Source organism: Urocitellus parryii, chromosome 7 (genome assembly GCF_045843805.1).
Source record: "Urocitellus parryii isolate mUroPar1 chromosome 7, mUroPar1.hap1, whole genome shotgun sequence".
In the NCBI taxonomy this organism is placed as follows: Eukaryota; Metazoa; Chordata; class Mammalia; order Rodentia; family Sciuridae; genus Urocitellus; species Urocitellus parryii.
Genome location: NC_135537.1, coordinates 137580519 through 137607774, shown reverse-complemented (window position 1 = coordinate 137607774; position 27256 = coordinate 137580519). Strand labels below are relative to the sequence as shown.

General features: G+C 52.0%; 1 protein-coding gene across 5 annotated transcripts; it reads right to left on the bottom strand.

The window, feature by feature from the left end:
• Nucleotides 1-2: 2 nt before the first annotated feature.
• Cluh (CLUH binding protein of NUMT mRNA) lies at nt 3-21901 on the bottom strand. Of its 5 annotated transcripts, none has more exons than XM_026388781.2 (26): nt 17479-18222; nt 14895-15097; nt 13888-14059; nt 11947-12090; nt 11635-11759; nt 11394-11548; nt 11166-11291; nt 10733-10880; nt 10446-10538; nt 8458-9152; nt 7547-7770; nt 7244-7348; nt 6971-7071; nt 6137-6289; nt 5986-6048; nt 5629-5873; nt 5261-5345; nt 4941-5094; nt 4728-4867; nt 3384-3464; nt 3184-3309; nt 2980-3101; nt 2621-2714; nt 2397-2531; nt 2236-2309; nt 3-1172 (listed from the first exon to the last, which is right to left on the bottom strand). In XM_026388781.2, the coding sequence occupies exons 1-26, from the start codon at nt 18044-18046 to the stop codon at nt 1076-1078; spliced, it is 4428 nt and encodes a 1475-aa protein (XP_026244566.2). In that variant the 5' UTR covers nt 18047-18222; the 3' UTR covers nt 3-1075. The 5 variants fall into 5 exon arrangements, with proteins under 5 accessions (XP_026244566.2, XP_026244567.2, XP_077657572.1 ...); XM_026388782.2 differs by lacking the exon at nt 17479-18222 and adding an exon at nt 21687-21901 and having other exon boundaries at nt 1080-1496; XM_077801446.1 differs by lacking the exon at nt 17479-18222 and adding an exon at nt 21687-21901 and having other exon boundaries at nt 1080-1496; nt 7244-7345.
• Nucleotides 21902-27256: the final 5355 nt, after the last annotated feature.

The window sequence follows — 27256 nt, the reverse complement described above, 5'->3', positions numbered from 1 at the left end:
CAGCAGGTTTCAAAAACTCACTTTATTCCAATGTGAAATGAAGACGTGATGGTTTAAAAACAAGAAAAAGTTCTTGATCAGCTGTGGGATGCCTCGCTTGCTAACTCATGCCCACTCCCTTTGAAACAAGGTGCCTGGACAGACCCTACCCATAAGCAGCTCTCTGCAAAGCCCCAGGCAGAGGCTGTGGCCCAGAACAGCTCCCTTGGGTTCACAGGACAACAGTCTCCTCCTGGGTAGGGCTTTGACAGCAGGCACAGAGAAGCAACACAGGCAGGCAGGGAGCAGGAGCAGCTGGGCTGGTGAAAGCCCCCATTACCCCCAGAACTACTCTCTGAAGGTGCCTGTGTGACAAGGATCAGGTAGGGAGCTGGACTCCAGAGAGGTGACAATCACTCCTATACCTGGTAATTTCTCCCCAGGATCCATGATTCAGTCCTGGTTCCCCAGCCCTTGCCCACCCCACCCCCATTGTGCGTTAGGCAGCTCAGGTTAAAATGGGAGAAGGATACATTCAGGCTGTGGCCCCCAAGGTTATCCCACCTAGGGTGCAGGGAGGCAAGTCAGAGCCTGTAGCAGTGCCTCCTGCTGGGCCAAAGGCAGACAGGCTGGGTTGGGCAACTGGTGTCTGAGAGTTCACCACCACTGGTCCCCCTTCTCCCTTGCCCTGAAGGTATAGCCAGGTCAAGCCCCATCATAATTGGTAAAGCCAGTGCAGATCTCATCTTGTCACAAAACTAAAGTGCACCCCAACCCTCCAGCCTGCCACAAAGCTCTGGCTCCCTCTCCCAAGATAAAGGAAAGCCCCCCCTTTTTTGGCTTAAGACCTGGACTTAAGCCAGGTTGGGCCCAGGGGTAGTGGCAGCAAAAGCAGCAGCCATAATGTCAAACATACAAATGACCTGAGAAATCGCATCTGCACGTCATCCACTCAGAACTGACTGGGGGCTATGTACAAGTTAGGTGGGACAGATCAAGACATTCACGGGCATGGACACACTCGCACACACCTGCTCGAGGATGGGGCCTGAGGGGCGCCTGCCCCCCAGCTGGAACCAATGCCCACACACTCCATTCATGTGTCTTCAATTAGGCCTCTGCATCGTATATTCATTGAACCAGTGCAAAAACATCTGTTGGGGGGCAGGCCAGGCCGGGGTCCCAGGAGGATGCTGGGGTGGGGTGGGGTGGAACATGGAAGAAAAGGGACTGGCTTCCTCTTTCGATCTGCAGGGCACGCCCCCTTCTCCTGGAGTCTGGATCACTGGGTAACGGGCCGCTGACTAACAGTCCATCTGTCTTTCCCTTTCTATCCCTGCAAGCTTGGGGAGGAAGGGTCCTTGGCAGCCTGGGGCTGGGAGCCCACGTCCTCTGAAGCCCCTGCCGGCTCAGGCTCAGTGGCCATGGGCTCCTCAGCCTTATCCCTGTTTTTGCTGGCCTCCTGGAGCTGGTGCCGCCGTGCCACCTCGGCCTTCAGATTCTCCAAGTCTTTTTGGCTGAGTGGAAGGATGGGAAGGTGGGGTGAAGGTGGGGTCAGAGTAGCCTGGGCCCTCTGCCACCTTGCTGGATTTGGTTACATTTACACTCAGGACATGGCTAAGCTCTATTTTATTTTATGAGAAATGTGTATAACAAGCACTTTCCTTCCTAAAGCAAAAGGTCCCTAAGTGCTAAAAGTCCCAAATTTCTCTGGAGAGAGCCTTAGGCAAGGCCTGGATCCCACTCCCCGTCATGCCAAGTTCAAATTAGCTGCAACTTGTCCTCTCCTGTAGCAGGCCATAGGCAGAGAATGGGAGCCAGATGCAGCACCATGGCTGACCAAAGCCACTTCCCACAATGGTGGGAGGGAAGAGGGAGAAGGAGGAGCTCCTAAAGGTAGCACTGTTAATAAGTGCCAGAGGGAATCCTCAGAGAACCCCAGGGATTGGTCTGTTTATGAGGGACATCCCTGTTCTGCAATAGAAAAGAAGCTGGATGTAAAAGATCACTAAGATACATTGTTAAGTGATGTAAATACCCAAAATTCCATCTTTTTCCCTTTAATTTTTGTACATGAAATTGTAGCATACCATGCACATAGTATTTGCTCAATTGTGTAATCTTAGGGAGGAGTTAACAAGGAACCTCTCATCACTGGTGACACTTCTCAATTTGCAGCCATGTCAATGTATGACATTAAAAATGAAAACTAAAGGCCAGGTTCTGAGGGGGGGTGCATGCTCTGGGGAGCCTCACCTGAGAGGAATGAAGAGGATGCCATTGATGACGTTCAGCTGCTCCAAGACACTAGCCATGCTGGGAGCTGTGAACTGAAGGGCAGTGGGGAGGACAAGCCAGTGAGCGAAGCCAGGGACCCACAGGCCAGGGGCCAGCCATGCTGCCCAGGGTCATCATACCTTGAGGGGCGGGATGTTGGCGCTGGAGCCATTGCGGTAGATCTCATTCATGGTGCGCTGCAGGGCAACAGCCTGCTGGGTCAGGCACTTGAGGTACTCGGAGCTTTCCTTGGTCTTCTCATGGTCCTCACCCAGCTATGAGGAACAGGGGCCGAGGCAGGAGGGAATCAGGGCTGCCCACAGTGCTTAGGCCCAGCCCCCCTGCAGCCCCTGCCATGGTCCACCTGGGTCTTGTAGATGGTGTAGCCCTCCTTCTCATGCTGCAGGGCTGACCGGAACTCAGCTTTGCTCTCATAGACCCGGGCAACTAGGTGGTGGCTATAGAGGCACAGTACACAGGGCGAAGGAAGGATGAAAGTGGGCAGGGCAGTGAGAACCTTCTGGAGCCTGGGGCTCTGCTCTAGATCCATTCCTTGGATCCTCGGGGGGCGGGGGCGGGGTGGGGGGAGGCACATAAGTCCAGGGTACAGAGAGGAGGTGGAGGTTGAGAAAATTTTCATAGGAGTCAGATAGCACTGGGTTCCGCCCCTGCCCCACCAAAAGCCCATTGGGCCCCTGTGGGTCTGGGTTACTGTAGTCTCACCTGAGGGCCACCTTAAGGGCTTTGGGCCCGTGGTACTTGGTGCTGACGGCCAGCGCATTCTCCAGGAATCGCAGTGACAGGTCGTACTCCATCACGCCATGCAGCACCAAACCGATGTTGTTCTGGGACACATGTGAGAACATGGTCAGTTCCTGCTCCCATAGACTGAGGTTGGTGGCTGTAGCCCCGTTCCTTGGCACTCACATCCAGCAGAGCCATCTCAGGGTGGTCCTCCCCAAACACGAGCAGCATGAGGTAGCGGGCGCGGTACAGCAGGCTCAGCGCGGTGGACAGCTGGCTGCTGGCGAAGCAGTACAGAGCCAGGTGCATCTGTGGGTGAGGCCATGATGGTCAGGGCGGTGCAGGCCTCACCTCCACAAAGGCCACCCGGGGCGGCTACTCACGTATTCCTGGATGGTGTTGGGGTGCTCGATGCCCATCACTCGCTCGCTCATCAACACTGCCTTCTGTTGGTTACTGAGGGCCTGGGGAGGCGGGGTGGTCAGTCTCAGGGTGGATACCACCCCACACCAGAGCCCACACCTTGCTGCTCAGCCTGTCGGCTCTGGCTGTGCTTTCTATTCTTTCTTTGCACAAAAGCAATAGAGAGTGGCTCATACATAACCAGCTTTTGTCACTGTGGATGTACATACCCTACCAAGCCTTCTAAAAATCTACTCTTCCTATTTTATGTTTTTGGTACTAGGGATTGAACCCAAGGCACTTCATGATGGAGCTACAGTTTTAGCCCTTTAAAAAAAAATTTTTTTTGAGGGGTGGAGGGGACCAGGGATTGAACTGAGGGGCACACAACCTCTGAGCCACACTTCCCTAGCCCTATTTTGTACTTTAGAGACAGGGTCTCACTGAGTTGCTTAATGCCTCACTAAATTGCTGAAGCTGGCTTTGAACTCACGATCCTCCTGCCTTCACCTCCTGAGCTACTGGGATTACAGGCGTGCACTCAGCTAACATTTTTAAAATTTTGAGATAGGGTCTTGCTAGGTTGCTGAGGCTGGCCTCAATTTGTAACTCTCCTGCCTTAGCCCTGAATCACACATTCCATGGATTATAGCCATGGGCCATCATACCAGACTAAAAATTACTGTCATGTCATCTTCCTCTAATAAAACCTATGTAAAAACACACAAACAAACCCCAAACTGCACTAGAAATTAAACTTTTTAAATAAAAACATGCCTACCCAAAAAGATTAAATAGCCCCCCTGATTGAAGGGCAGTGGGGGATGACTTAAAGCATACCGATCCCTGAAAAAGCCCCTCAAAGCTCCAGGGTCAGAAAGGCAATCCGCAAACCAGGCCACAGAACACTGACAACAAAAACACCTCATTGTGTAGCTTCCACGTGGCACCTGTGAGGTGACAGAAACTGTGCCACACTCCTCACAGGGTCTCAGAATTTACCCTTGCCAGTGTCCCTGAAAGGGCAGGCCTTGAGTCCTTCCAAATTATTCGCTTTACTGGAACAAAAGTGGCCCCTGAGCTCTCCCAAGGACAGTGTGTGAGGGGTGGAACTGAAGGGAAGCTCACAGAACAGGTGACTGACTCCCGTGGTCCCTGGATCCTACCTGCTTCCCCATAAGACCACCAAAGGGAGCAGGATCCCTTGAACAGCTTGGACACCACCTCCTAGTACTGTAGGGGTTGACAATGCAGTCCCAGGCTCCTCACTCCTCCTCACCCAAGGCCTCTACAACGCACCCCAGGAGTATTCTAGAGCCACCCACCTCAGCGTAGTCACCCATAATATAGTGGAGACGGGCCAGGAGGCGCAGGCAGGCACAGATCTCCACATGCATAGCTCCATACACATTGTTGAACAGGTTCAGGGCCTCGTTGATGAGCTCGCAGCCCTCCTTCAGGAAGCCTGCAGGGCAGCCCACAAGGTCAGAGCAGGCTAAGGGATGTCCCCACCTCCCCTGGCATGCCTGGCCACGCACCCTGCTGTACTTTGGCCTGCCCACTCTGGAAGAAGTGGAAGGCATCCGAGGCCTTAGGGTTGACATGCTTGACCACGGGGAAGATGTTGAGCACGTCCTCCTCAGTGAATGCAGGCTTGTGGCGGCTGTCAAAACTGTACTCCTTCAGCAGAATCTGGGGGACAAGCAGCCTCAGCATTAGGGTAACAGGGCTAGCAACTCCCAGCCCACCAGCATGTGTCCAGAGACTGCCAATCTGAGAAAGCCACCTCCCCCAATGACCCTGTGGCCCTGCACAGGAGGGGGATCCACAGAGCCAGGGCACTATAACCTGTGCCCACCTGGATTCCGGTTTTTAGGGAGATCTCCCGCAGCAGTGTTATCTTCTGCAGGCCGTAGGTCTCCACAGCCTGGTCCACAGAATCACTGGGGGAGAAGTTTGGGTCCTGAGCAGCCCAGTACTGTCTCTGCCTCTAAGGACAGCTGCTTCTCCACCTGATTCCAGGAGCCCCCCCACTGCTCAACATCCAGTGCCCAAAAGCTAATGCTCCCACCCTTGCTTCCCATGCCACAGATCCTCCACAGCTACGGGCTCTTCCCTCCTCTCTTCACTCCACTACCCTGACCAAGGACCTTTGATGCTGTCTGGGAGACCAGCAGCACCACCTCCTCAACCTGAGCCACCACCCCCAGCACCCCATGCCCGCACCACTCGAGGCTGAAGTCGAAGTAGTTCTTGGCCTCCTGACAGATGTTCTTCCAGAGCTCCTGGGGGGTCATAACAGCCCAGGCTGTGTTATCCGCAGCCCCTGGAGGACGGTTTTTCCTCCTCTTGTTCCTTTTCTTGGAAAGAAGCTCATCCGCAGGAAGGTGGGCCACAGGGTTGGGGTAGGAGCTCAGGAAGCAGTTCAAGAAGTGACTGATGGCGGCCGAGAGGCCTGAGAGCTCGACTCCCTGCAAGGGAAGTTTATGACCAAAGTCATGAAGGCCCTCAATTACAACCCATGGCTCTTCTCCAAAGCCCTACACCACCCAGGGAGGCTGGCCAGGCTGGGGAGGGCGGCACCTGTAAGTATGTCTTGAAGATGTGCTTGGCAGAGCGGGTGATGAGTTCACCAATGCCAATTTTCTAAAGGGATTTAAAGAGGGAAAACTGGATCAGGCCCTGGGTCTCTACCCCTCTGCCTATCTCACAGTCCACCCTCAGCCCCACTCACGTAGATGTGGTCCAGCTGGTCACGGGCTGGGCTCCGCAGCACCAGGTCCAACACCTTGCCCAGGTAACGCATGTTGATGCCACGCTGGCGCATCACCTCAGCCAGTGTGGCTCCGTCCATGGGCAGCACCGCATGATCTGTGCAGTCCTTTACCTGCGGGCTGCAGCAGGTCAGGGCCCCAGCCTGGGTCCTTTGCCTCCACCCCCCTGGGTCCTCCTGGGGAGCTTTGCTGTCCTGGGGCCCTGAGGGAAGGAGGGGATAAGACCCCAGCTCCCAGGTGGGAAGACAAAGCAGCAGTGAGGCCATGAGAACCTGTCTCCAACTTTCTCCACAGCACAGCAAACAGAAGCGGCCACCCTCCCAAGAGGGAAGTAGGGCTATGGACCATGTGTGAAGAACTGAGGGCCAACTGACCATGTGGGAAAGAGTAGGTGACTATGTGGGGGCCACACCTTTATCTCTATTTCCTGAGACAACATTGAGACAAGCAGGCCATCTGACCCTAGGGCTCCTACTAAAATGGGAGTAAATGTGTCACACAAGGGTACAAAGCCTGTGAGGATGAGGCCTCTCACTACTTGGGGCTCTGAGGACCAGACCCCAGCCTCAGCAGGACAGAGTGGGTGCCTGGGCCTCCCTTGATCTCTTGGGATCAAGTTCCCCATGTATAAAATGGAGACAATCACTTGGCTCTGCCTGACCTATAGGCCAGGGGGCATGAAGAAGCCACCCCTGCAAAAATTCCAGTGTCTGGAATCAGATACCCACAAGATACCAGGTCCTGCAATAGCCCTTCTGGGTAACCCTTGCCCACCCTTGCAGCCCCTCCCTCACCAAGCCAGGAATCTGGCAGGAAAGCAAGAAGGCAGCTGCATCTTTCAGCAGCTGCTTCTGGTCCCGAACTTCATCCTGGCAGGACTCAGGGAAGCGAACCCCTGCAGGAGAGACAGGAGAGAAGCCTGAACTAAGCAGGGGAAGTACAGAGGTAAGAAAGATATCACTGGAGCAGGCATGGCAGTGCTCCAATAGGCACCGAGGCCCCAAGTCCACCCCAGGATGTTCTGCCCCCACCCACCAGCACTCCTACACTGAAGCCCCATTGCTTGCCTGGTGAGAAGATGTCAGGGTTGAAGCGAATGTCGAAGGCCGTGCTGCTGATGGAGCCAACAGCCTTGCATGCATTGCGGATCACCTCCCGGCTCCGGGGGTCTGCTGTGGGGACATGGCACGATGGCAGGTGGTCCCACTCCACCTCTTGGGGGCTAGGCTACCCTGAGCCTCTTGCTCCCAGCTCCCTGCAGAGATGGCTGCCTGCTTCTCTCCAGGGCCGGGTCATGAGCCATCCCTGGCAAAGATGAGCTGCCAGGGCAGACTCAGGGCTCTCCCCACTGGCATCCATAGCAGCCCCACCTGTGCCATCATCTGAGGCGATGGTCTCCGCCAGCTCCTTCACCTTGGCCAGGCCACTGGCACTGCCGCCCTCCTCCTGGCTTCCCACCTCGGATCCCAGAGGGTCTTCAGGCTTGGACTCCGAGGGGGAAAGATCACCATTTTCCAGTGAAGTGGGGTTCTCCACCTTGCTGGCCTTCTGCTGCATCAGCTGTAGGGCGGCCAGCTTCATGAAGAGGAGGTATCTACAGCAGAGCAACAGGATAAAGCAGGAGATGGGAAAGGGGAATCTAGAAGCTTTGCTGGCCTGGCAGCTTGCTGCAGGGGTTAAGGAATGTCCAGACTGGACACCCTGTAGGCATGAGGCCATATCCTGCCCAATGTACACATGCCTATGGCAGCCCGGCAAAACTACCAGGCAGCGGCAGGTCACGCAGAAAGCGAGAATTCCCCAAACAGGAAGAAGGCAACTGGGGGTGGGAGGCTGGGGAAGGGCTCCCAGCCAAGAATGTTAGTAGTAACAGGACTGCCACTGTCATTTTCAGAGGGTTAGTTATGGTGTGGAACATTTGACATGGTCGACTCCTAAGCACTAAATGCCAATATCCCATGTGCCATCTCCTAGCCCTGGAATTGTGATATTCAAAACCACCATAGCAGATTTCTAATGTTCCTTAAGAAAATAGATTCGGCTGAGTCTCTGGTCTGATCACTTGTAGACAAGAGACAGGAAGCCCCTGGATTTCTCACCTGAGAGCTTGAGGTCAGACCAGGGTGGGAGGTGGGGAATGGAGCCCCAGACAGTGTGGCCACAGCTTGCCCTTCTTTACCATCCAAACCTTCTTTTTCCTCAGAATCAAACAGGTTCTGAGGCCACATCCTGGCTGGGCACTGTGAGCTGCAGCCCCAGCCTCCAGCTGTGTGCTCCTTACCTATGCTCCACAAAGGCATCCACCAGCTCCTGGCGTAGGCAACATAGCTTATGGCGGTGGGCACGGGGAAAGCCAGCTCGGGTACACTCCTCAGGCAGTTCCTCACCGGGAACAGGCAGGAAATTGAGGTCAGGTGGAAAGGTGCGCAGCAGGTCAAGGATGTAGTGGCGGCCATCATTGCCAATGATGCCCTTGCACTCAACTGAGGAGCAGAGCTCTACCTCCTCATCACGGTCATTGAGTACACGGTGACGCAGAATCTTGAGGGGTCGGCTGGTCCGTTCCAGCAACTCCAGGTACCGTGGGTGCGACACCACTGTCTTACCAAAGTCAATGGAGCCGTAGATGACACTCTGCTCCTGGTCCCGCTCCAAGATGCCAGGGATGATGGATTGAGCCGTGACCCGATAGCCTCGGTAGTCCACCACTACAGTGCCCAGTGTGTACAGCCCCTCCACGTCCACTGCGTTGTATGTGCGCACACCATTCAGATCATTGGTGGGTGCCACGTAGGCTGCCACATCCCCACCAAAGTCCTTGTAATGGTCACGGACATCAAAGCCCAGGCTGAAGAAAATGTTGTTCCAGATAAACATCTGCATCTTGGTCTCCTCACTGGGATTGATGGCCATCACATTGCCGTCAATGACTGCCATGGCACCCCGTGTGGCTGCCGCTGTAAAGTCACTGTGTACCTGGGAGGGGCCAAGGTTGGGAGGGTGAGAAAGGCCCCACCTACAAGAATCTCATACTGCATCCTACCCTAACCAATCTCTCAAGATGGTAGAGGCAACCAGACCTGCTGGGAGCTGAGACTCTAGCCTCAAACGTTCCTCAATTAGAAAAGGGAAAGAAAATCTTTAAAAAAATAAAAATACAAACAAACAAAAACCCCAGACTAAACACTGAAAGACAGTAGTGCTTACTGATTAACAGGAAGTACGGGGGCTAGAACAGGTTTGGGACCCAGCAGATATGTGCCAGGGAAGCTAGAACGGGTAACCTCTCAGATCCCCTCATCTACAAAACACTGATAAGAGTATTTCATGGACCTTTAAGAGGTGTCCCAGATTATAAGGGATGATGCTGATAGAGCACTTGGCATAGCCTCTGGCCAAGTTAATATCAAGAATCAGAGCTCTTGGGCTGGGGATGTGGCTCAAGTGGTAGCGCGCTCGCCTGGCGTGCATGCAGCCCGGGTTCGATCCTCAGCACCACATACCAACAAAGATGTTGTGTCCGCCGAGAACTAAAAAATAAATATTAAAAATTCTCTCTCTCTCTAAAAAAAAAAAAAAAAAAAAAAAAAAGAATCAGAGCTCTTACTTTTTACCATTATGGTCTCTCATGGTATGATGACAGGTGGTTTTTGTTTTGTTATCAGGGATTTAACCCAGGGGTGCTTAACCACCAAGCCACATCCCAGCTCTTTTTGTTTTATTTTGAGACAGGGCCTCACTAAATTACTAGGGCCTCACCAAATTGCTGAGGCTCGCTCTGAACTTGTGTTCTTCCTGCCTTAGCCTCCCAAACCGCTGGAATTACAGGTAGGTGCCACCACACCTAGCTGTTGTTTTGTTTAATATTTTTCCTCATTTCTATCACAGTAATAGTACTAACAATTTTTAAACCCAAGCAACTTGAAAGTGCAGTGCAAATGTGCTACCACCCAAGAAACAGTCATGGTGTCCAGATAAGGGCCCCATGTGACCAGTGAAAGGTGGGAAGTTGGATGAACTTTGCACTCAGTTATATAGGAGGTGGGTCCCTCTCCTTCCCATGGACTCAAAGCCTCAAAGGAACCAGAAAAAGGAGTTGGGTAGTCTGCTGGGAGACGGGGAGCTGGGACATCCTGCAGGTAGGTACCCAGACCAGACTTCAGGCAGCCGACAGGGATGGGTGTCCCAGCTTCCACAGCTTTCCTCCTGACCATAAGAAAAGCTGGCAAGTGGCAGGTGGGCCTGACAGTCATGAGGGGGTAGAGACACCTTGAATATGGCTCTTTCTCGAAGAAGCCGCTCAGGCAGGTTCTTGCGGGGCAGCTCCCTAGTTGTCTGTAGCTCCTCGTTCCAGTCCCGAGTCTGAAAAAGGGAAAGAGACAGATGCAGGCTCAGCCTGGTGCCCCATGACCTACTATAGACAGTCTTTATCCACCTCCCGCAGACAGCCCCCCAGACTCCCAAGTGAATGGAGAAGCAAATGAAGCCTCTTTGGAAATGCATGGAACCAGCAGGGCACCAGGAGGGGAGGAAAGCCCAGGAGGGTACGGCTGCACCTGTCCAGGAATGTGTTCCTCGTAGCCCAGTCTTGAGGTGTAGGCATCCTCTGCACGTACACAGTCCATGGCATGCTCTGCCTGAGGAGCTGTCCAGCTGTACACCTGGAACGGGGTGGCGATCCTCTCGAACGGGTGGCGCTGGACCCTGTGGCAGGCAGGGGAGGGGGAGATGGGCAGCCTACCAAGCTCTGAGCCTAGTTATAGGGTCCTTTTTCTGAGGACCCCACTGTTCCAGCATCTCTGGGCCTGAGATGCCACCCTGAAGCATCAGAAACTAGCGGGCAACTCTCCCAGGACTGCCATCTCCCTTAAGTGGGGCCTCTTAGGCACTGAGGGTCATGGGCACCACTTCTTCAAGCAAAGATGCTACTGTTCAATTCATACGCGTGATGGAAGACAGGGTGGTGCAGAGAAGGTACAAAGGAACTACCTTTTTTTCTGTAGCACAGCAAAGTTTTTTTTGAAGGTCGGGCTGATCTGGTTGAGCAGCTCCACTAGGGAATGGCTGAGGAAGCGTGGGCTGGCGGGTTTGGGGTTGAAGTGATAGGCTGTGGATCTGCAGAAAGACAGGGGTCACTGAGCAGATGCTCTGAGCATCTGTCTCAGACCTCGGGCAGGGGTCACACAGGGGGCAAATGGGGGTTCAGCAGGGGCTCACTGGTTCAAGTAGAAGCCCCGCGTGGATGCCGTGATGCTGACTTGCCGGTCTTCGGCCGTGATCACAAACAAGTACATGAGGTCCCCATGCATCTTGCGGTTCCCAGGGGGTGGATTCCAGCCGCTCATGGTGAGCACTTTCAGACATTGAAGGGGCTACAGGAACAGTCAAGCATGAGGTAGCTGATCTTCCTGGGCACCCCCGACAGGGACCCTTGACCTCATTCCCCTAGCAGTCCCACCTTCCAGTCACGGTTCTGGGGCTGTAGGGGACACAACGGCCGCTCCCGGCTCCCTGGCAGGATGTACTCAGGTGGCGTGCAGTCGATGGGGTCCATCTCCAATCCCTTCTTCCGCTTCCCACTGTCTGAGGGACCCGAGGCTGGTGGTCAGCCGGGAACCAGCTGTCTCCCTGCCTCAATATGACCCTGGTGTACATTCCTGGGACCCAACCTCCCTGATAGGAAGGCATGGTCCCTAGCCTCTTCACCAGTCCCTGGCCCCCTTGCTCCCTGCCCCTCTGCCCAATTCCCCGGCCCCAATGCTTCCGGCACCTCCCAGATCGCCATCAGTGAAGACACTCAGAAAGGACAAGGAGTTGCAGTCAACCCCATTAAAGGCATCAGATGGGTCCAGGCTCTTGAGCAGGTCTCGGACATGGCGCACGTGAATACGAGCCTCCCGCACTGTGTAGGGTTCTGGCAGGAGGGAAGAGGCAGGTGGTTTACCACAGCCCTGACCAGGACCAACCCACCTAGCTCAGCAAAGAGTTTGAAGAGGTCCTATGAGGGTGAGGTTTTTGTTTTGGCAGTGCTGGGGATGGAACTCAGGGTCTTGTGCATGCTAAGCAAATGCTCCACCACTGAGCCATATCCCCAGCCTCATGGATGTTTAAATTTTCAATTTTAGGTTCCCATTTTCAAATTCCACTATGAAGGGGCTGGGGTGGTGGCTCAGGGGTAGAGCACTTGCCTAGCAAGTGTGACGCACTGGGTTCGATATATAAATAAATTTTAAAAAGGTCCATTGACAACTAAAAAGTATTAAAAAAAATTCCACTATGAACACATATTTCTGGTTTCAAAATACACACCATACCCGATCTCAGCTGCCTTGAAAAGTGAGCAAGGATCCTTCTCATAAAAACCTGTCCACCTCTCAAAACCACAAATACCTTAGAAAACCTACAAAGTGCCTGCTTTCTGCTCCCTGATGCCTCAGTAGGCAAGGACTTTACAGCTCCTGGGCCTCCAGAGCCTTGGTTCTGTTTCTCTTAGAGATTGACATCACAGGACACCCAACTTCAACAGTGCCCCTTAATATATGTTTTATGGGATGTGGTTCTTTGACAGGGGTAAGGAAGACATTCTGTGATCAATCATGCGCACAGCTGAATAACAGATACTTTCCATATTTGCTCTTAAAAAGCTGACAGGCCCTAGGAACCTAAAAGGCCATAGAAACTTTTTTTTTTTTTTTGGGGGGGGGGCGGTTGCCAGGGACTGAAACCACTGAGCCACATCACCAGCCCTATTTTGTATTTTATTTAGAGATAGGGTCTCATTGAGTTATTTAGTGCCTCGGTTTTGCTGAGGCTGGCTTTGAACTTGTGATCCTCCTGCCTTAGCCTCCTGAGCCTCTGAGATTGAGTCCTACAGTCCCCCAGCTGGAACTTTTCTTCTTTTCTTTTTTTAAATTTATCTATTTATTTATTTGTATGTGGTGCTGAGAATCGAACTCAGTGCCTTATGCATGCTAGGCGAGCACTCTACCCCTGAGCCACAATCCCAGCCCCTTTTCTTTAAAAAAAAAAAAAAAAAATATATATATATATATATATATATATAAATTTTTTAGTTGTTGATGAACCTTTATTTTATATATTTGTATGTGGTGCTGAGAATCGAACCCAGTGCCTCACACATGCTAGCAAGAGTGCTACCACTGAGCCACAACCCCAGCCCCTGAAACTTTTCTTTTATAACCAAACATCTCATACCAGAGCTGACAGATCTGTACTAGGCTCAAATTCCTCATTTGAAAGCTATAAAACTTTTAAATTTCCTTACAAGAGTTAACATTTATCTTTGCAGAATTTGATAGGGCTGATTATAAGCCTGGCTTGGGACTGGCTGATTTTTTCATATGGAGACTCTGGTCTTTTTTTTTTTTTAATATTTATTTTTTTTTAGTTATAGGTGGACACAATATCCTTACTTTATTTTTTTATGTGGTGCTGAGGATCGAACCCAGTGCCCCACACATGCTAGGCGAGCACTCTACCTCTGAGCCACAACCCCAGCCCCGGGACTCTGGTCTTTAACCTGCAGACCACTCAGCTGGACAGTGACAGCGAAATGGCCTAAGTGGCAGACCTGTGTGCCAATTAGTCCCACCTCCATGTGCTCAGCTCTGACTAGGTTGTGATAGGTGGAATGCTGTCTGGCCTGCCTCTCGGGGCTCTACTCTAGTAGGCCACCAACTTCTTGACCAACCTTCCACCACACGGAGGACCGAGCCTTCCTGCAGCCCCTCAACACTGCGCAACTCTGAAAAGTGGTCCAGCATATTGCCATCTAGGTGCAGCGAGAAGCAGGTACGGTGACACGTGTCTTCACGGTCCATGAGCACTTGGTGGATCTCCTGTACCATCTCCTGGGGAGATACCTGCCAGGGAGAAAGACAAGACTACCCTGGTGAAAGGTCACATAATGGGGAGCAAGGACATACATATCTCCTGCCCTCAGGCAAAAGTACCTGGTCCCTAGAGTAAATGCCCCAAATACTCAGTTTCTCACTGTTGGGCTTTTACATTCCAGGTCCTGTCTGTATATACCATATCTATCTACACCTCAGTGTTTATATTTGTAGAACAGAGCCCAGCCCCACACAATTCCTATACCCAAGAGCAATCCCTGAGCAGAGCCTGTGATGGAAAAGCGGGGAGAGCAAATGCAGTCTTGCCTCCTCCCAATGCTAAGGTTCCCCAGGGCAAATGGTCTTCATTCTCTGGAAGGGGTACTCTAGGGCCCAAGTCCTGGATATAGATGACTGAAGAGGGCCTTGTATGATCCCATAACAAGTCACCAGCTTGCAAGACCTCTGGATTGGCTCTGCCCTTGAAGACCATCCAATACCACCTGCCCCTCTGGCAGATGGTAAAACTATGGCCCAAAGAGAGGTAACTTACTGAGGGTACACAGCAAGAGGCTGGGGCATGGAGCATGCCAATCTCACCTAGCTACACTGCTCCTCTCTCCAAACAGGGCTGGTAATCCCACTGGTAGATGTCCTTTAGCAACAGATAAATGACCTGAACCTAGACTTGATTCCCTCACCTACCACAATAGCTGAGACCCTAAGCAAGGACCCTGGATCCTAGGACTCCTGCTTCCTGACTACAACATGAGGTCAGGACAAGTAAGAGCAGGGCTTGGCTTCCTGGGCTGGTGGTCCTCTGCAATCTCAGGCCCTGTTCCCAAGACCTCTTTCTCCATCTTACCTGAAGGGAGAAGGGCTCAATCCCAGGGGCCAGGATCTTCACAGAAAAGCCTGTGTCCTGAATGACAATGACTTCCTGTCCAGTAGTCTCATCTCCTGGCTCACCTTCATCTAGCCCATTCTCCCTAGGTGGCTCAGCTGCCCCCTCCTCCTTCTTCAGGCTCTCTGGGCAGTCCCCATTCAACAGCATAACTGATGGTGGCTCTGGGGAAGACAGGAAAAGAGTTGAGTCAGATGGGTCTTGTTGGTCAGGTGACACAGAATTGGGCATGTGCCCTATAGCATGGAATTTGCATGTCTTCCTTAACCAGACACACCACCTCATCCCAACATACCTACAAACAACCACTTTCCCTCTTCCACATGCTGTGCCCTCCTTTCCCTCCCCAGTCCACTATATTCTGGTTTCCTCCTGAGCACACTGCGCAACCACTCCTCCCAAGTTCACCAATGCCACCCTTAAGGCCAAGCCCATGGGTCTTTTCCAACCCTGTCTGGCTTTTCAACAGCAACCAACATCACCGTGCACTTTTTCCTCTTTCCTGACCAAGGTGACACTCTTGTTTCTACCTCTCCATCCTCTTTGGTGATCCTGAGAGGTGGGGTCAGCCCCAGCCTTTCTTCAACTTCCCCTCACCCTCTCACCCGGCTTCACATAGCCTTCTGCCCAGAACTCACATGGCCATTTCTGGCTTTGCTCAAGTTTTTCAATTGATACCCAGGTATCACATGTTGCTGTCCCTTACACATCACTAAAAGCTCATCTTGTGGAGATGGAATTCATCTTCATCCACAAACTAGTCCCTGCTTTGTAAAGGCCCCCACCATCTATCTAGTCACCCAACCTACTTCTCCAACCTGACCCATGGGATCCTGTTTCTTCAGTCAGGGCCCTGGTATAGGCATTTCTTCAATTTTAAGAGCACCACCTGGAACCCTTCTAATAATCCCACTGTTGACAAGACAAGAGCTTAGACTAGCACTCTTAGGTACTACTTAAAGTCAATCTCAGCTCTCATCTCCCTTCTTCCAACCTCAGTGCTTAAGCCACCAGGCAAATTCACGGGCTAGGTGAATGAAACCCCTTCTCAAAAGCCTGCCCAATGGACCCTAGCTGGCAGAATCCATCACCTGTGGAAGACTTTCAACCCACACCGCTCCAGGGCACCATCTTGCTACATTCTGGGTAGTTGTTCATGCCAGCAGCTCTATCTACCACTTTCTGTCTTGCCCAGGCTAAAGGAGAAGACATCATATTAACGAATAACTTACTACAAACCCATAGCCAAGTCCAATATTTGTGAAGAGTACTGAACTCACATGTTGTGGGGAGAGGGGAGCAGAGAATAAAAATTCCCATTTCTCCCCAGGAACTAAAAGAAACAAAGGTGAGGCCTTCCTGCCCTAGGGAGTCAAGGACCTCCTCTCAAAAACACTCCAGTTGAACAAATGCCAATCTGGATGCCCATTGGGTAAATGGGGACCTTGGCCCCAGAGTTTGCCTATCTCCCAGATTGGCCCCACAGTCAAGAGGTAGTTCCCCTTCCAGACAGGACAGCTTACTGAATTCTGTTCCAGATGCCAGCCCATCCTATCCAAACCTACTTCCCCTTCCCTACTCAGCCATCAGGAAAGCAGATTGACTGAATTTCCCCAGAGCTCTGAGGCCTCTGTCCTCTGTCCAGAGGCACCAGATATGTGAAACAGGGACCTTACAAAAGGAGACTGGCCCAGACCACAGAGGGACACTAGGGGACTTAAGGAAAAGCCATTCTCCGTTCGATGTACCCCTCAACTTAGTGGTAAGTCCCCATCTCCTTACCCCATATAGGGATCTAAGGTTTAAACCTGGCCCAAGGTCACCAAACCAGAATGGACCCCAGATTCCTAAAGGCTGCAAATCCATGTTGATTCACTATCCTCAATTCTGGCCACTGTGGGCCTCTAACAGTATCTGTCCTGACCTTGTCTCCCCACCATACCCTCTCCAAATCTGGAGTATAACTCCTGAAATCCACAGGATTCACAAGGATCTTTTCCTTCCAATGACCCACCAGCCCCAGGCAGGGTAGCCCTGCCCATCTAATGACAGAGTAGACAGATAAGAGGGTGGTGGCTGGTCAGCTTTCTAAGAGCAGCAAGAGAGATGGTAGATAGGAGGAGCTTCCCCTCTACTGGGTCCCTGAGAAAGGTTTCTTTGGCTGGCAAACTCCAGGGAATGAGGGGAGAAACAGGAAGGACCCTCACCCAACACAGAGTAAGGCCCCAGAACTAGGGAATCAGACCTGGACCCAGATAGGCAGCCTATATTCCTCAGGGTGTATAGAATAGGGAGGACATGGAATAGGGAAAGAAGATGTAAAGTAGGCCCAAGGTCCCTCTCCCTTTCCCAGCCAAGGGACTATATGGAGTGAGGGGTGGGAGAATACCTAATTCCTGGTCTGATCAAGGGAATGTTCCCCAGGATCTTCCTCTCCCCTAGGACAGCCAGCTCTGACCTCTCCTTTCCTCCAAGAGACTCTGAAGGTCTCCCCACCACTAGATTAGGGCCAAATGATCTCCCCCATGCAACCCCCACAGCCCACCTGGTGCAGTCAGCAGCTGCCCTCTCCTCGGTTCTGAAGTCTCAGGACTGCCATGGCAGCAAGGCAGCCAGCCCTCCGGCCCAGGCCCAGTACTGCCTGTGTCCCTTGTTCCAGCCTCTGCCTCTACCCTTGCCCTAATGCAGCTGGTCGGCCCAGAGCTGGAGCTCTGGCTGGCTTCGGGTTTCAGTGGGGCCAGGCCTGCTAGGGCGGCCCCGGAAAGGGCACACTCCCCCTGCCTCGAATCCTGCTCAAGGTCGGCCAGAAGGACGGCTGTAGGCCAGGAGGCCCCGGTAGCTTCAGGACCCCAGAAGGAGCTGCTATCAGCACTCCGGCCCACTTCTTTATGCCCCCCAGAAAGGGGGTCATTGCTGGTGAAGCCATTTGGGGAGCAAGAAAACCCAGCATTTGGGGTACCTGGACCTCTCAGGATCAAGGGCCGGGGGTACTGGTTGGCAGAGGAAGAGCTCAGCAAGGGGGTCCTCTCCTCAGCTCCAACCCCAGTTGGGGTGGGCAAGACTGCTTTTGCCAGCTGCCAGCAACAGCTGGCACAAACCCGGGCCCAGGCCATGAGGTGGCTGCCCCTGTCCACCAGTCGCAGACACTGAGTGCCCTGCCTGCCTTCTGGGTCAAGGGACTGGCTGGGGCCTCTGGCTCCTGCTGTCCCTTGCAGGTGACCTGGCAGCTAGCCCCTTCCTGAGAGTCACTAGTCCTGGTGAGAGGAAGATGGTCCCCCAGTCTCCCAGAGGACAACTGCACCCATGCCCCAGGCCTCCAGGCTCCACCAAGAAGCTGGCAGGCTCTCTCTTTCCTTCCCAGCAGTCTGTGCGCTGCCAGGAGAAAATCAAATGTCTCCCCTGGGGAAAACAGAGCTGGCAGCAAGAGGCCGAAGGCCGCTGGGCTGTGGAAAAGAAGCATGCCCAGCCTCGCCAGGGCACCTTCCCAGGGCCTCTGACTTGTTGCCAGGGCCCAGTCAGAACTGCTCCGGCATCCATACTAACCAGTGTAGGGGCAGGGAGCCAGGATCTCACTCCAGACCCACTCCCCTCCAGTCCCAGGGACCCACTGAGCAGCCCCTCCACAGTTCCATAAAGGGTTCTGCTCCTCACAAGGACCAGAAGATAAGAAACATCAAGCCCTGACAGAGCCCCTTTCCTCCCACCCACTCTCCCAACATACCCTAATGCTCTAGAGAAGGGGATGAGGTAGGGCAGCCTGGCAATGAACCCAGATGTTGATATCACCTAGATTCTAGTTACCATAGAGTCAGTGCTCACTCTAGGCTCAGCCCATAGCAGGTCCCTAAATCACATCCACCACCCCATTCAACTTGAGGAAACTGAGACTCCACAAGGCAGTCAAGCTGTCCAAGGTCACAGAAGCCAAGCAGCAGCAAAGCCAGGTCAAGAAAAAGCCAGGTGTGTCAGATGCCCAGGCCCTTGCCTCTGAGTGCCACTCCCACTGAGCACAATCTGCTGTCCCATTCCCTAGACATCAGACTGCAGCACCTTCTCACCCTCTTCCTCTTTAACACCTCAGGACTCAGCCCAGAAGGCAGATATATCTGTAGCTATAGAATTTCCCCAGGCCTCCAGAGCCCTGGGCCAGCTCCCCCTCTCATATCCCAGGGGCCTCCTCTGAGAGTCTGGGGTTTAGCCTTCTGCAGAATGGGATAAGGTTGTCCACAAACAGCATTCTGTGCACATCCTATGTCTTCTGTGCACATCCTATGTCTTAACTAGGCAGATTAAAGTGAAGAGACAAAAAAAGCCTATCCTACCTTGGCCTGGGAACACAGAAGTCCCATTAGCTGTAGACAAGAGTTAGAAAAGAATGAGTGGCTAGTGTCTGTGTGCCTCCTTAGCCTGGAATGGTCTCCTTCAGGAGACGTGCCAGGGCCAGGCCACACCTCAGCAGGTGAGGCTGCAGCAGGAAGCAAGGTCCCAAAAGACACTGGATCCAGAATTTCAGGCTGCAGGGGCAGCCAGGCAGCCTGTGAAGACCCTGGGGAAGCCAGTACCTTTGCCTCTTCATGTCCCACCCAGGCCAGAAGGTCTTCAAGGTCTGAGGCTAGTCCATAGTTCCTTAAGCTGTCTGCCCAGACCCTATTCATGAGAAGAGTTTTAGAATCCTTTTGAGGGAGCTTATAAGCCCCTGAACTCCTCCCTCATCTGCCAGCTCTCTTCTCTTCCCCCTCTTGGCCCCAACTCTAGAGAGCCCTAGTTCCTTCTCCCCTAGGCAGAAGGAACTCGACACACCACTGTGAACTTGAAAAACCTGCCTGTTCTCTTAACCCCTAAAAGCTGCTTTATTCCTAAGAAGGTAACAGACCCTTACCTGCTCCCAAGACCTTGATCCTCTCCTCATTAAGGGGACTGGAGAATCTTCTAGAGCTGGGAACTGAGGTTAAGGGCTGGGAGGGAGTCTATGGGAGAAGGATTTCCAATAAAGCTCTATCCTTCTTTTAACAGATCCAGACTGGCTGCAATGCAAGTCCTGGCTTTCTAGACTAACCTCCCTAGGATGCGGGGGCCAAGGTCCTCCCACTAGAATGCCCCCAGTTTCTCCAAGATGGACAGCTGTGCCCCTCCGCTGACCCAGGCTTCCCCCAGAAACAGTCCCTCAGCACACCTGAGAAGGGAGCATCCCTCTGGCTTTCAGAGAAATTCTCTTTAACTCCTCAGTTCTCAGCACATAATTCAAAGCACCATGTCTGTCCTAGCTTCCTGTGGACCAGGCTTGGGCAGCCTTGGAATGCTGGCCATGACCTGGAAATCCAAATGCTTCCCTCAATAACTAAATTACTGTGTGACCTTGGGCAACTCACTTCAGGTCTCTTTCTGGAGGGGAAACCAGCCAGCCCCAACCTTCTCTTATCTAGCCCGCCCACTGATTCAGAACTGCATCAGGGCCAAGCCTGGTAGGCTGGAGTTATCAGCATTTCTTGTTCTGCCCAAACCCTGGCCTTGTCTAAGCAATCTGCAAAGCTGCCATAGTACCTGCTCTCCCATCAAGGTAAATCCACCATGATAGGGACATCACAGTGTCCCACCCAGTGTTGTCCCATCCTGACTCCCAAGTCAAGATGAGAACCTACCCAGTGTTACCCCCATCTGGACTCCCAAGTCAGCCCCAGCCTGCTCACTGAAGCTGGGAAGGGACATGATGATGATGAGGGTTGGAGGGAGCAGGAAATAAGGGTAACTCTACACTTCCACTGCCACTCAGGGTAGAGAAGTTCAGCCCTGGGCCACCAGGAAGATTTGAGGAAATGACAAGTGAAAGGCTGGGAAGGGGCTTCCAGCCTACGGACTGAAGTCTGGGGCATGATGAAAAAAAACAGAAGGGGACCAGATGAAATGGAGAGAAGCAGGCCCCACCCCAGGCTAGCTACAGCCATTCCCAAAGCCACCGCTACACAGCCCCCTTGGGGAAGAGCTGGGAGCTCCACTCCACGCTAATGACCTTTGCCTTAAAAAAAGCAACTCTGGTCTGACCCACTTTTCGCAATAAGGCAGGTTAATGATCAAGTTCTAGCATAAACACCTCCCCCTGCCAGAGAGCATAGCTTTGCCCCCACACACAGACAGACCCTTCAGGTCAGAGGAGCAGGCCAACACCTAAGTGGGCAAAGATCACAGCCCCAAGATCTAGGGTTAAGCCCTTGTCTCTAGGAATGAACCAGAGAAGGCCCCTCACAACACACACACCCCCTACTCGTGTGTTCTTCCCACAGACCAGCTTGGGAAGTGTCAAGCCGAGTTTCACTGGCAGGGCTGCAGTTCTGCTGCACACGGAATATCTGGGAGACTGATGCGAAAGAGAACCTATAGAGCTTAGGCAGAAAGTGTCAGAAAGCCCCAACCCAGAGGGGACCCATGCTCCAGGGCGGAGGGGGTGGGGCCGCCGATTCCGTCTTTCTGCGGCGGCGGCGCACCCTGAAACCGCGTGTGCGCGCACGTGTCCCCACGATCTGACGCGCGTGTGCCCGCCGCGGTTGCCCTCCCCGAGACCCCACGTGCGAAGCCCGGGCCGCAGTCGGGGGCGAGAGTGAAGGTGACCTTCAGGGCGGGGGCGGCCGGCGGAGGGCCCAGTGAGATGCAACGGAGCAAGGCGCAGAAGGAAGACTGCGGTTCCCGCGGAGTCCCGAACCCGTCCGTCCCGGTCCGGTTCCCCCCGCCCGGCTGCCCGCTGGTCCCGGCCCCGCTCACCGGCCGCGCCCGGCCGCCCCTTGCCACCGGTCTGCGAGCCATGCTCCCGGGCGCTGTCGGCCGGGGCGGCCGCCGGCAACTCGTCCGTCTTGATGACCATGGTGGCGGGAGCGGGCGTCCGGCTAGGCTGTCCGCGCCGCCCGCCGCGCCACTAACCCAAGTGCCCTGCGCGCGGCCGCCGCTGCGGGAAGGACGGAGTCACCGGCCCACGTGGTGCGCGCTGTAGCCTTTGACCTCACCGCCGCTCCCCTGCCCCGCCCTCGCGCCCGGCCCGGCCCACGGAGGCCCGCGAGGGACAAAAAGCGCCGCGCCTTGTTGCCAGTCCACGGGTGCGGTGACTTTCCGGAAAGCCTTAAAGGCAACGAATCCTTACTCAAAGGAGGGAGACTTCGGCCCTCTCGGGGGGCGGGGCTTCGGGGAGACGTCCCTGCAGCTGGCTGCCCGTTGGGCGGGCGCCGTGACCTTGGGTGGAGACTAGTCCAGGCCTACTATTGCTAACGCCCCCCTCCCCCAATGACCCTCTGCTTCATTTTGCAAATCTGCCAACCACCGCGGGTTTCTAATTTGCGGTATTAGCGTGACCCTCAACACCCTTCTCTCCGAGCATGCCCTTTCCCAATGAAGGAATGAGACTCGTTGCGTCTGGATTATTGAGGAGGGAATGCAAGGCAGTCCAGAGCATGGTCACCAGAGGCAAGGGTGAGGGTGTCTAATGGGAATGAAGTATAAGAAATGAATTCACCACATTTTGTCTTGAGCCACCTTGGGCACCTCCGTATCAACGTCCTTACAACCTCACAAGATAGGTGCCCTCTTCCAGGCTGCCATTCTCATTTTACAGCAGAGGAAGCTGAGGCCAAGGTCACACAGAGAGCAGCCTAAATCCATAGCCTCTTCAATTTACAGTAGTTTGTATTTTGTTGTTGTTGTTGTTGTTGGCTTGGTATGGGACTGGAGAGTGAATGAGATCAGAGATTGCTACCGGGGTAATCGGGTGTGGGACGGTAAGGATGGAACCCAGAACCACATGCTTGCTAAGCACATCTCTACCACTGAGCTACCACCCAGCCCCAGGGGTAACATTTCAACCAGGCCTTACCTGTGAGTCGAAGCTTGTCCAGGCAGAGAGTGGGGTGAGTCTTCCCTGCATAGGCCCAGGAAGCCCTTATGAAGCACTTAAAAGATTTTCTTTTTCTTAATTTGCACTACTGAATTGAATTCAGGGGTATCTCATTGAACTACATTCCAAACCCTTTTTTTTACAGCTTTATTGTATTCATTTAATTTTTAAGTGGTGCTGAGGCTTGAACCCAGGGCCTCACACAGGCTACACAAGCACACTACCACTGAGCCACAACCCCAGCCCCACAACACTTTTTATTTTCTTAATTTTGTTACTGGGTCTCTCTAATTGCCCAGGCTGGCCTTGAACTTGTGATCCTTCTTCCTCAGCCTCCTGAGTCACTGAGATTACAGGCATTTGTACTACACTCTGCTGGAAGCATATTTTTTACATTTGCCAGGATCTAATGGAAATTGGGAGAGATTGGGGACCAAAGCTGCAGAGATAGGCTGGGAGTGGGAGGCTGCCTAGCCCCTTGGAATATTGCAAAGGAAAGTAGACTTTGCCCTGGATTGCAGGTGGAGAGAAGAGGAGTGGTGAAAGGAGGAAGCCTTTAAGCCGGAGAAAGGGAGGTGAGAAGTGATAAGATTTCAGAATGATCCCTCTGGCTACCCAGAGGGGGAGAGGGACTGAGCTGAACTAGAGGGAGTCAGAACTATTGTATAAGCAGGCTGGAAAGGAGAACAAGATCTTACTATTAGATATACGTAGAGAGCAGGCAGACAGGATAATGTGTGAACCTACCACTGAATTGGGTTAGAAATCTGTACCTGACACCCTCTACTCAGAGTTTTGTGAACTTGAGCAAATCACTTGATTATGATACTGAATCTTTGGTGCTTGCTTCCTTCCTTCTTCCTTTCCTTTTTAAGGTGCTGGAGATCAAGCCTAGGGCTTTAAGGCACGCTCTGAGCTAGACCCCCTTTCTTTATCAAATAAAAACACCCATCTGTATAGCCTTACCTAGCTGTTGAGAGGAAATGGCGGTCATCAAAGCCCTTCACAAAGCATAAAACATTCATGGGGCTCCTGATTCACTGATTCTTTCAAACAGATTTCAAGAGTTCAGTGCTAGGAAGACCAGAGGTGAACCAGGCCCACTCTCTACTGGGAAGAAATTTCAATCTGGTGGGTAAAGTGAGATACACACTCTGCAGATGTCCAACTCTGCAGAATAATGTCCTTACACAAAGCTGTTAGTGTTAGGGAAAGCATTCAGGAAGTTCTTCTGGGTAGTCTGGTCTAAATTGATTTTAAAGATTACAAAGGATTTAAATGAAGAGGTTAGAGAATCATATGGGCAGACTCAGGAGGGACTCTGAAGCTAGGTGCTGCTGTGGTGCACACTAGTAATCTCAAGTCACTCAGGAAGCTGAGGCAGAAGAATCATAAGCTCAAGGCTGGCCCAGGCAACTTAGCAAGACCCTGTCTCAAATTTAAGAAAATAAAAAGGGCTAGGGATATAACTCAATGGTAATACCGCCGTGGGTTCAATCCCTAGTACAAAAAAGAATAATAATGAGGTGCTCTTGAGAATTAATTCACTCATTTATTTAATTAAATACCTAATTTTAAAAGAATTTTAAATACACAATACATTCATACAGTTCAAATTCCAAAAAGTAAAAAGGATATACATTGAAGTCTCACTGGTCTCCAGCCAACCTACCAAGGTTACCAATTCTTTTGTACCTTTCTAGAGAGATGTTTTTACCATACAGTATATAGAATTTGCACATGCTAAGCAAGTGCTCTACCACTGAGCTACACTCTTTATTTTTTATTTTGAGACAGGGTTTTTGTCTCAAAGTTGCCCAGACTGGCCTTGAACTTGAGACCCTTATCCTATCTGGGATGACAGGTATACACCCAAGCACCTGGCTTACCAATGTTTTTCCATTGCTAGCTCTCTGCTGTTGAGCTACATCCCAATCTCCATTGTGGTTTCAATAGGAGCTACACCTACTTTCCCAACTATATCCAGCATTACCTGTAACATTGTGCTGTGGTTCAGGTTACCAAATACTTTGCCATTCAAACCAGGACAGTTTTGAGAATTAAAGTAGGCACTATTAATAATGACACTGGGAAATAGGAAGTGGTGTTCCTGGGAAACTGAGACTGTCTTGACCAAAATGGGATGTCTGGTTCTCAGGTCTAGAGAACTGCTAGATCAAGGGTCTTCTTGAAAGCAAGGACTGTATTTTTTATTTATTTGACCCTGGGAATTGAACCCAGGAGGGCTCTACCACTAAGCTGCAGTCCCTAGGGCCCCCCCCCCTTTTTTTTCAATTTTGAGACTAAGTCTCACTAAATTGCCCAGGCTGGCCTTGAACTTGTGATCCTTTGCTTCAGCCACCTGAATAGCTGGGATTACAGGTGTGTGCCACTGTGCCAAACAGGACAGTACCTTTGTAATCTAGGAATCTTCCCAGAGCCTGCTACAGGTAGGTGCTTAATATATACTTGTTAGCTGAGTGGAGGATCCAGGCATACAGAATACCAAACAGTTCTTTTGAGGGCTTCACAGGGTGGAGAGGGGTAGCTTTGTTGGCAGCCCAGAGTGCCACCTTTGATCCCCACCGTTTTGTTTATAATATCTGGGCTTAACTTTCAGATATTGCCTTTGTGTACTGTAGCTTTGACCTTTGTATCCAGAGCTTCATATCATTTTAATAATGCACAGTTAGACCCACCAGCCTGTGCCCATGCAGAGTACCCAGCAGAGGAGGCCTTCCCTGTCCACCTCTGGTCAATGTTTGGGAGTGTCTATTGATTAGCAGGAGGGCTGATGACTGATCTGTCCATGGGCTTGGTGACTAGGTGGTCCCAGCAGCTTTGGAATCTACCACTTGTCTTCAGTGGCTGTCTTCCCCTGTCCCTTACGGGCTCTCCTTGCACATCCCATCCTCAGGGTTGCCAGGATGGTACTTCTTTGTACCTTAGTTTCTCTTATCTTTGGAGCTCTCACATAAAGATGCCAAACGCCTAAGGAAGTTTATCTAGGCTGAGACCTAGCCCACATAATTAGCCCTCTGAAAGCCTTCCACCTCCCTAATTGTTGTTATGAGGAATCCACCTACTTAGCTAGCCATACATAGTTCCCCACTTCTTTTGGTGTTCCCCAGGCAGGTGGCGAAGTGGGACTAGGACCTAAACCTCCTGGACTTCAGAAGGGAGTCCCCTATCTCCCTGCCTTGACTGTGGGAACCTAGAGGAGGAAATGTTACAACTTCCTCAACCCCAAACCTGTGTGGGCAGAACTTCCAGGAAGAAAGGATTGACAGTAGTGAGATGTCCTTGGCCTCAGTTTCCCCATCTGTGGAATGAGGGAATTGCATGAGTGATCTCTGAGAGTTACCTGGTGCTGACATTTTACATCTCTGTTTTCATCTGGGTTCTGGGCTGGGTTCAGCCAAGCATCCCCAAGGGTCTGTTATTGTTTTTTTTTTTAATATTTATTTATTTATTAGTTATTGGCGGACAACATCTTTCTTTGTATGTGGTGCTGAGGATCGAACCCGGGCCGCACGAGGTAGCAAGGCGAGCGTGCTACCTCTTGAGCCACATCCCCAGCCCCAAGGGTCTGTTATTGTTGAGGGAGGGCTTAAGTTCAACCTCTTCTCTTCCTTCCTTTCTTTTTTCCTTTTTCTAAAATTGTATATGATGGGGCCAGGGTTGTGGCTCAGTGGTAGAGCGTTTGCTGAGCAAGAATGAGGCACTGGGTTCCATCCCAGCACCACATATAAATAAACAAAATAAAGGTATTGTGTCCACCTGCAACTAAAAAAAAAATATTTTAAAAAAATTGTACATGAGACCCAAGAGTCTTTGGCTAATGTTTTACCCAATACTAAACGTTCCTTCCCCTAGGATCCACAGGAGATAAAAGGACATGAACAAGCAGAGCCCCGGGCCATACTCTCTGGGTTTGCTACAAGTCCTTGGCCTAGTCCAGCCTGGGCCAAAACTTAATCCTAGAGGCTGGGACAAGGAACTAAATTCAAAATAGTAAGTAGAAAGGCTACCTGTAATCCCAGTGACTCAAGAGGTTAAGGCAGAACGATTGCAAATTCAAGGTCAGCCTCAGCAATTTAGCAAGACCCTGTCTCAAAATTTTAAAATACATAAAAAGAACTGGGAATGTAACTCAGTAGTATAGTGCCATTAGGTTCAATCTTTGGTACAAACACACATACATACACACATAGAACCTGGCCATGCCTGTGGTTCTCACCACTCAGGAAGTTGAGGTAAGAGGATTATATGAGCCTAAGAGTTTGGGGCTAACCTGGGCAACATAGCAAGACCCTGCCTCTTAAAATAATAAACAGGGAAAAAAAACACAAATCAATGCTGACCACTTAAAAAAAGCAAAAGTGTGGAAGGGGGAGGGGACTTATTGGTTAATATAAAGGAAAGATACAGGGTTGTATGAGCTTCAGGC

Bases quoted from the DNA above. Each gene is read 5' to 3' on its own strand.
- Cluh (XM_026388779.2), bottom strand. From the start codon at position 18,046: ATGGCCTGGGCCCGGGTTTGTGCCAGCTGTTGCTGGCAGCTGGCAAAA. The intron at 7,349-7,546 runs GTGGGGCTGCTA...ATGTCCCCACAG, and splicing joins CGCCTCAGATGATGGCACAG to CAGACCCCCGGAGCCGGGAG. The intron at 2,310-2,396 runs GTATGATGACCC...ACTGCCCTTCAG, and splicing joins CCAACATCCCGCCCCTCAAG to TTCACAGCTCCCAGCATGGC.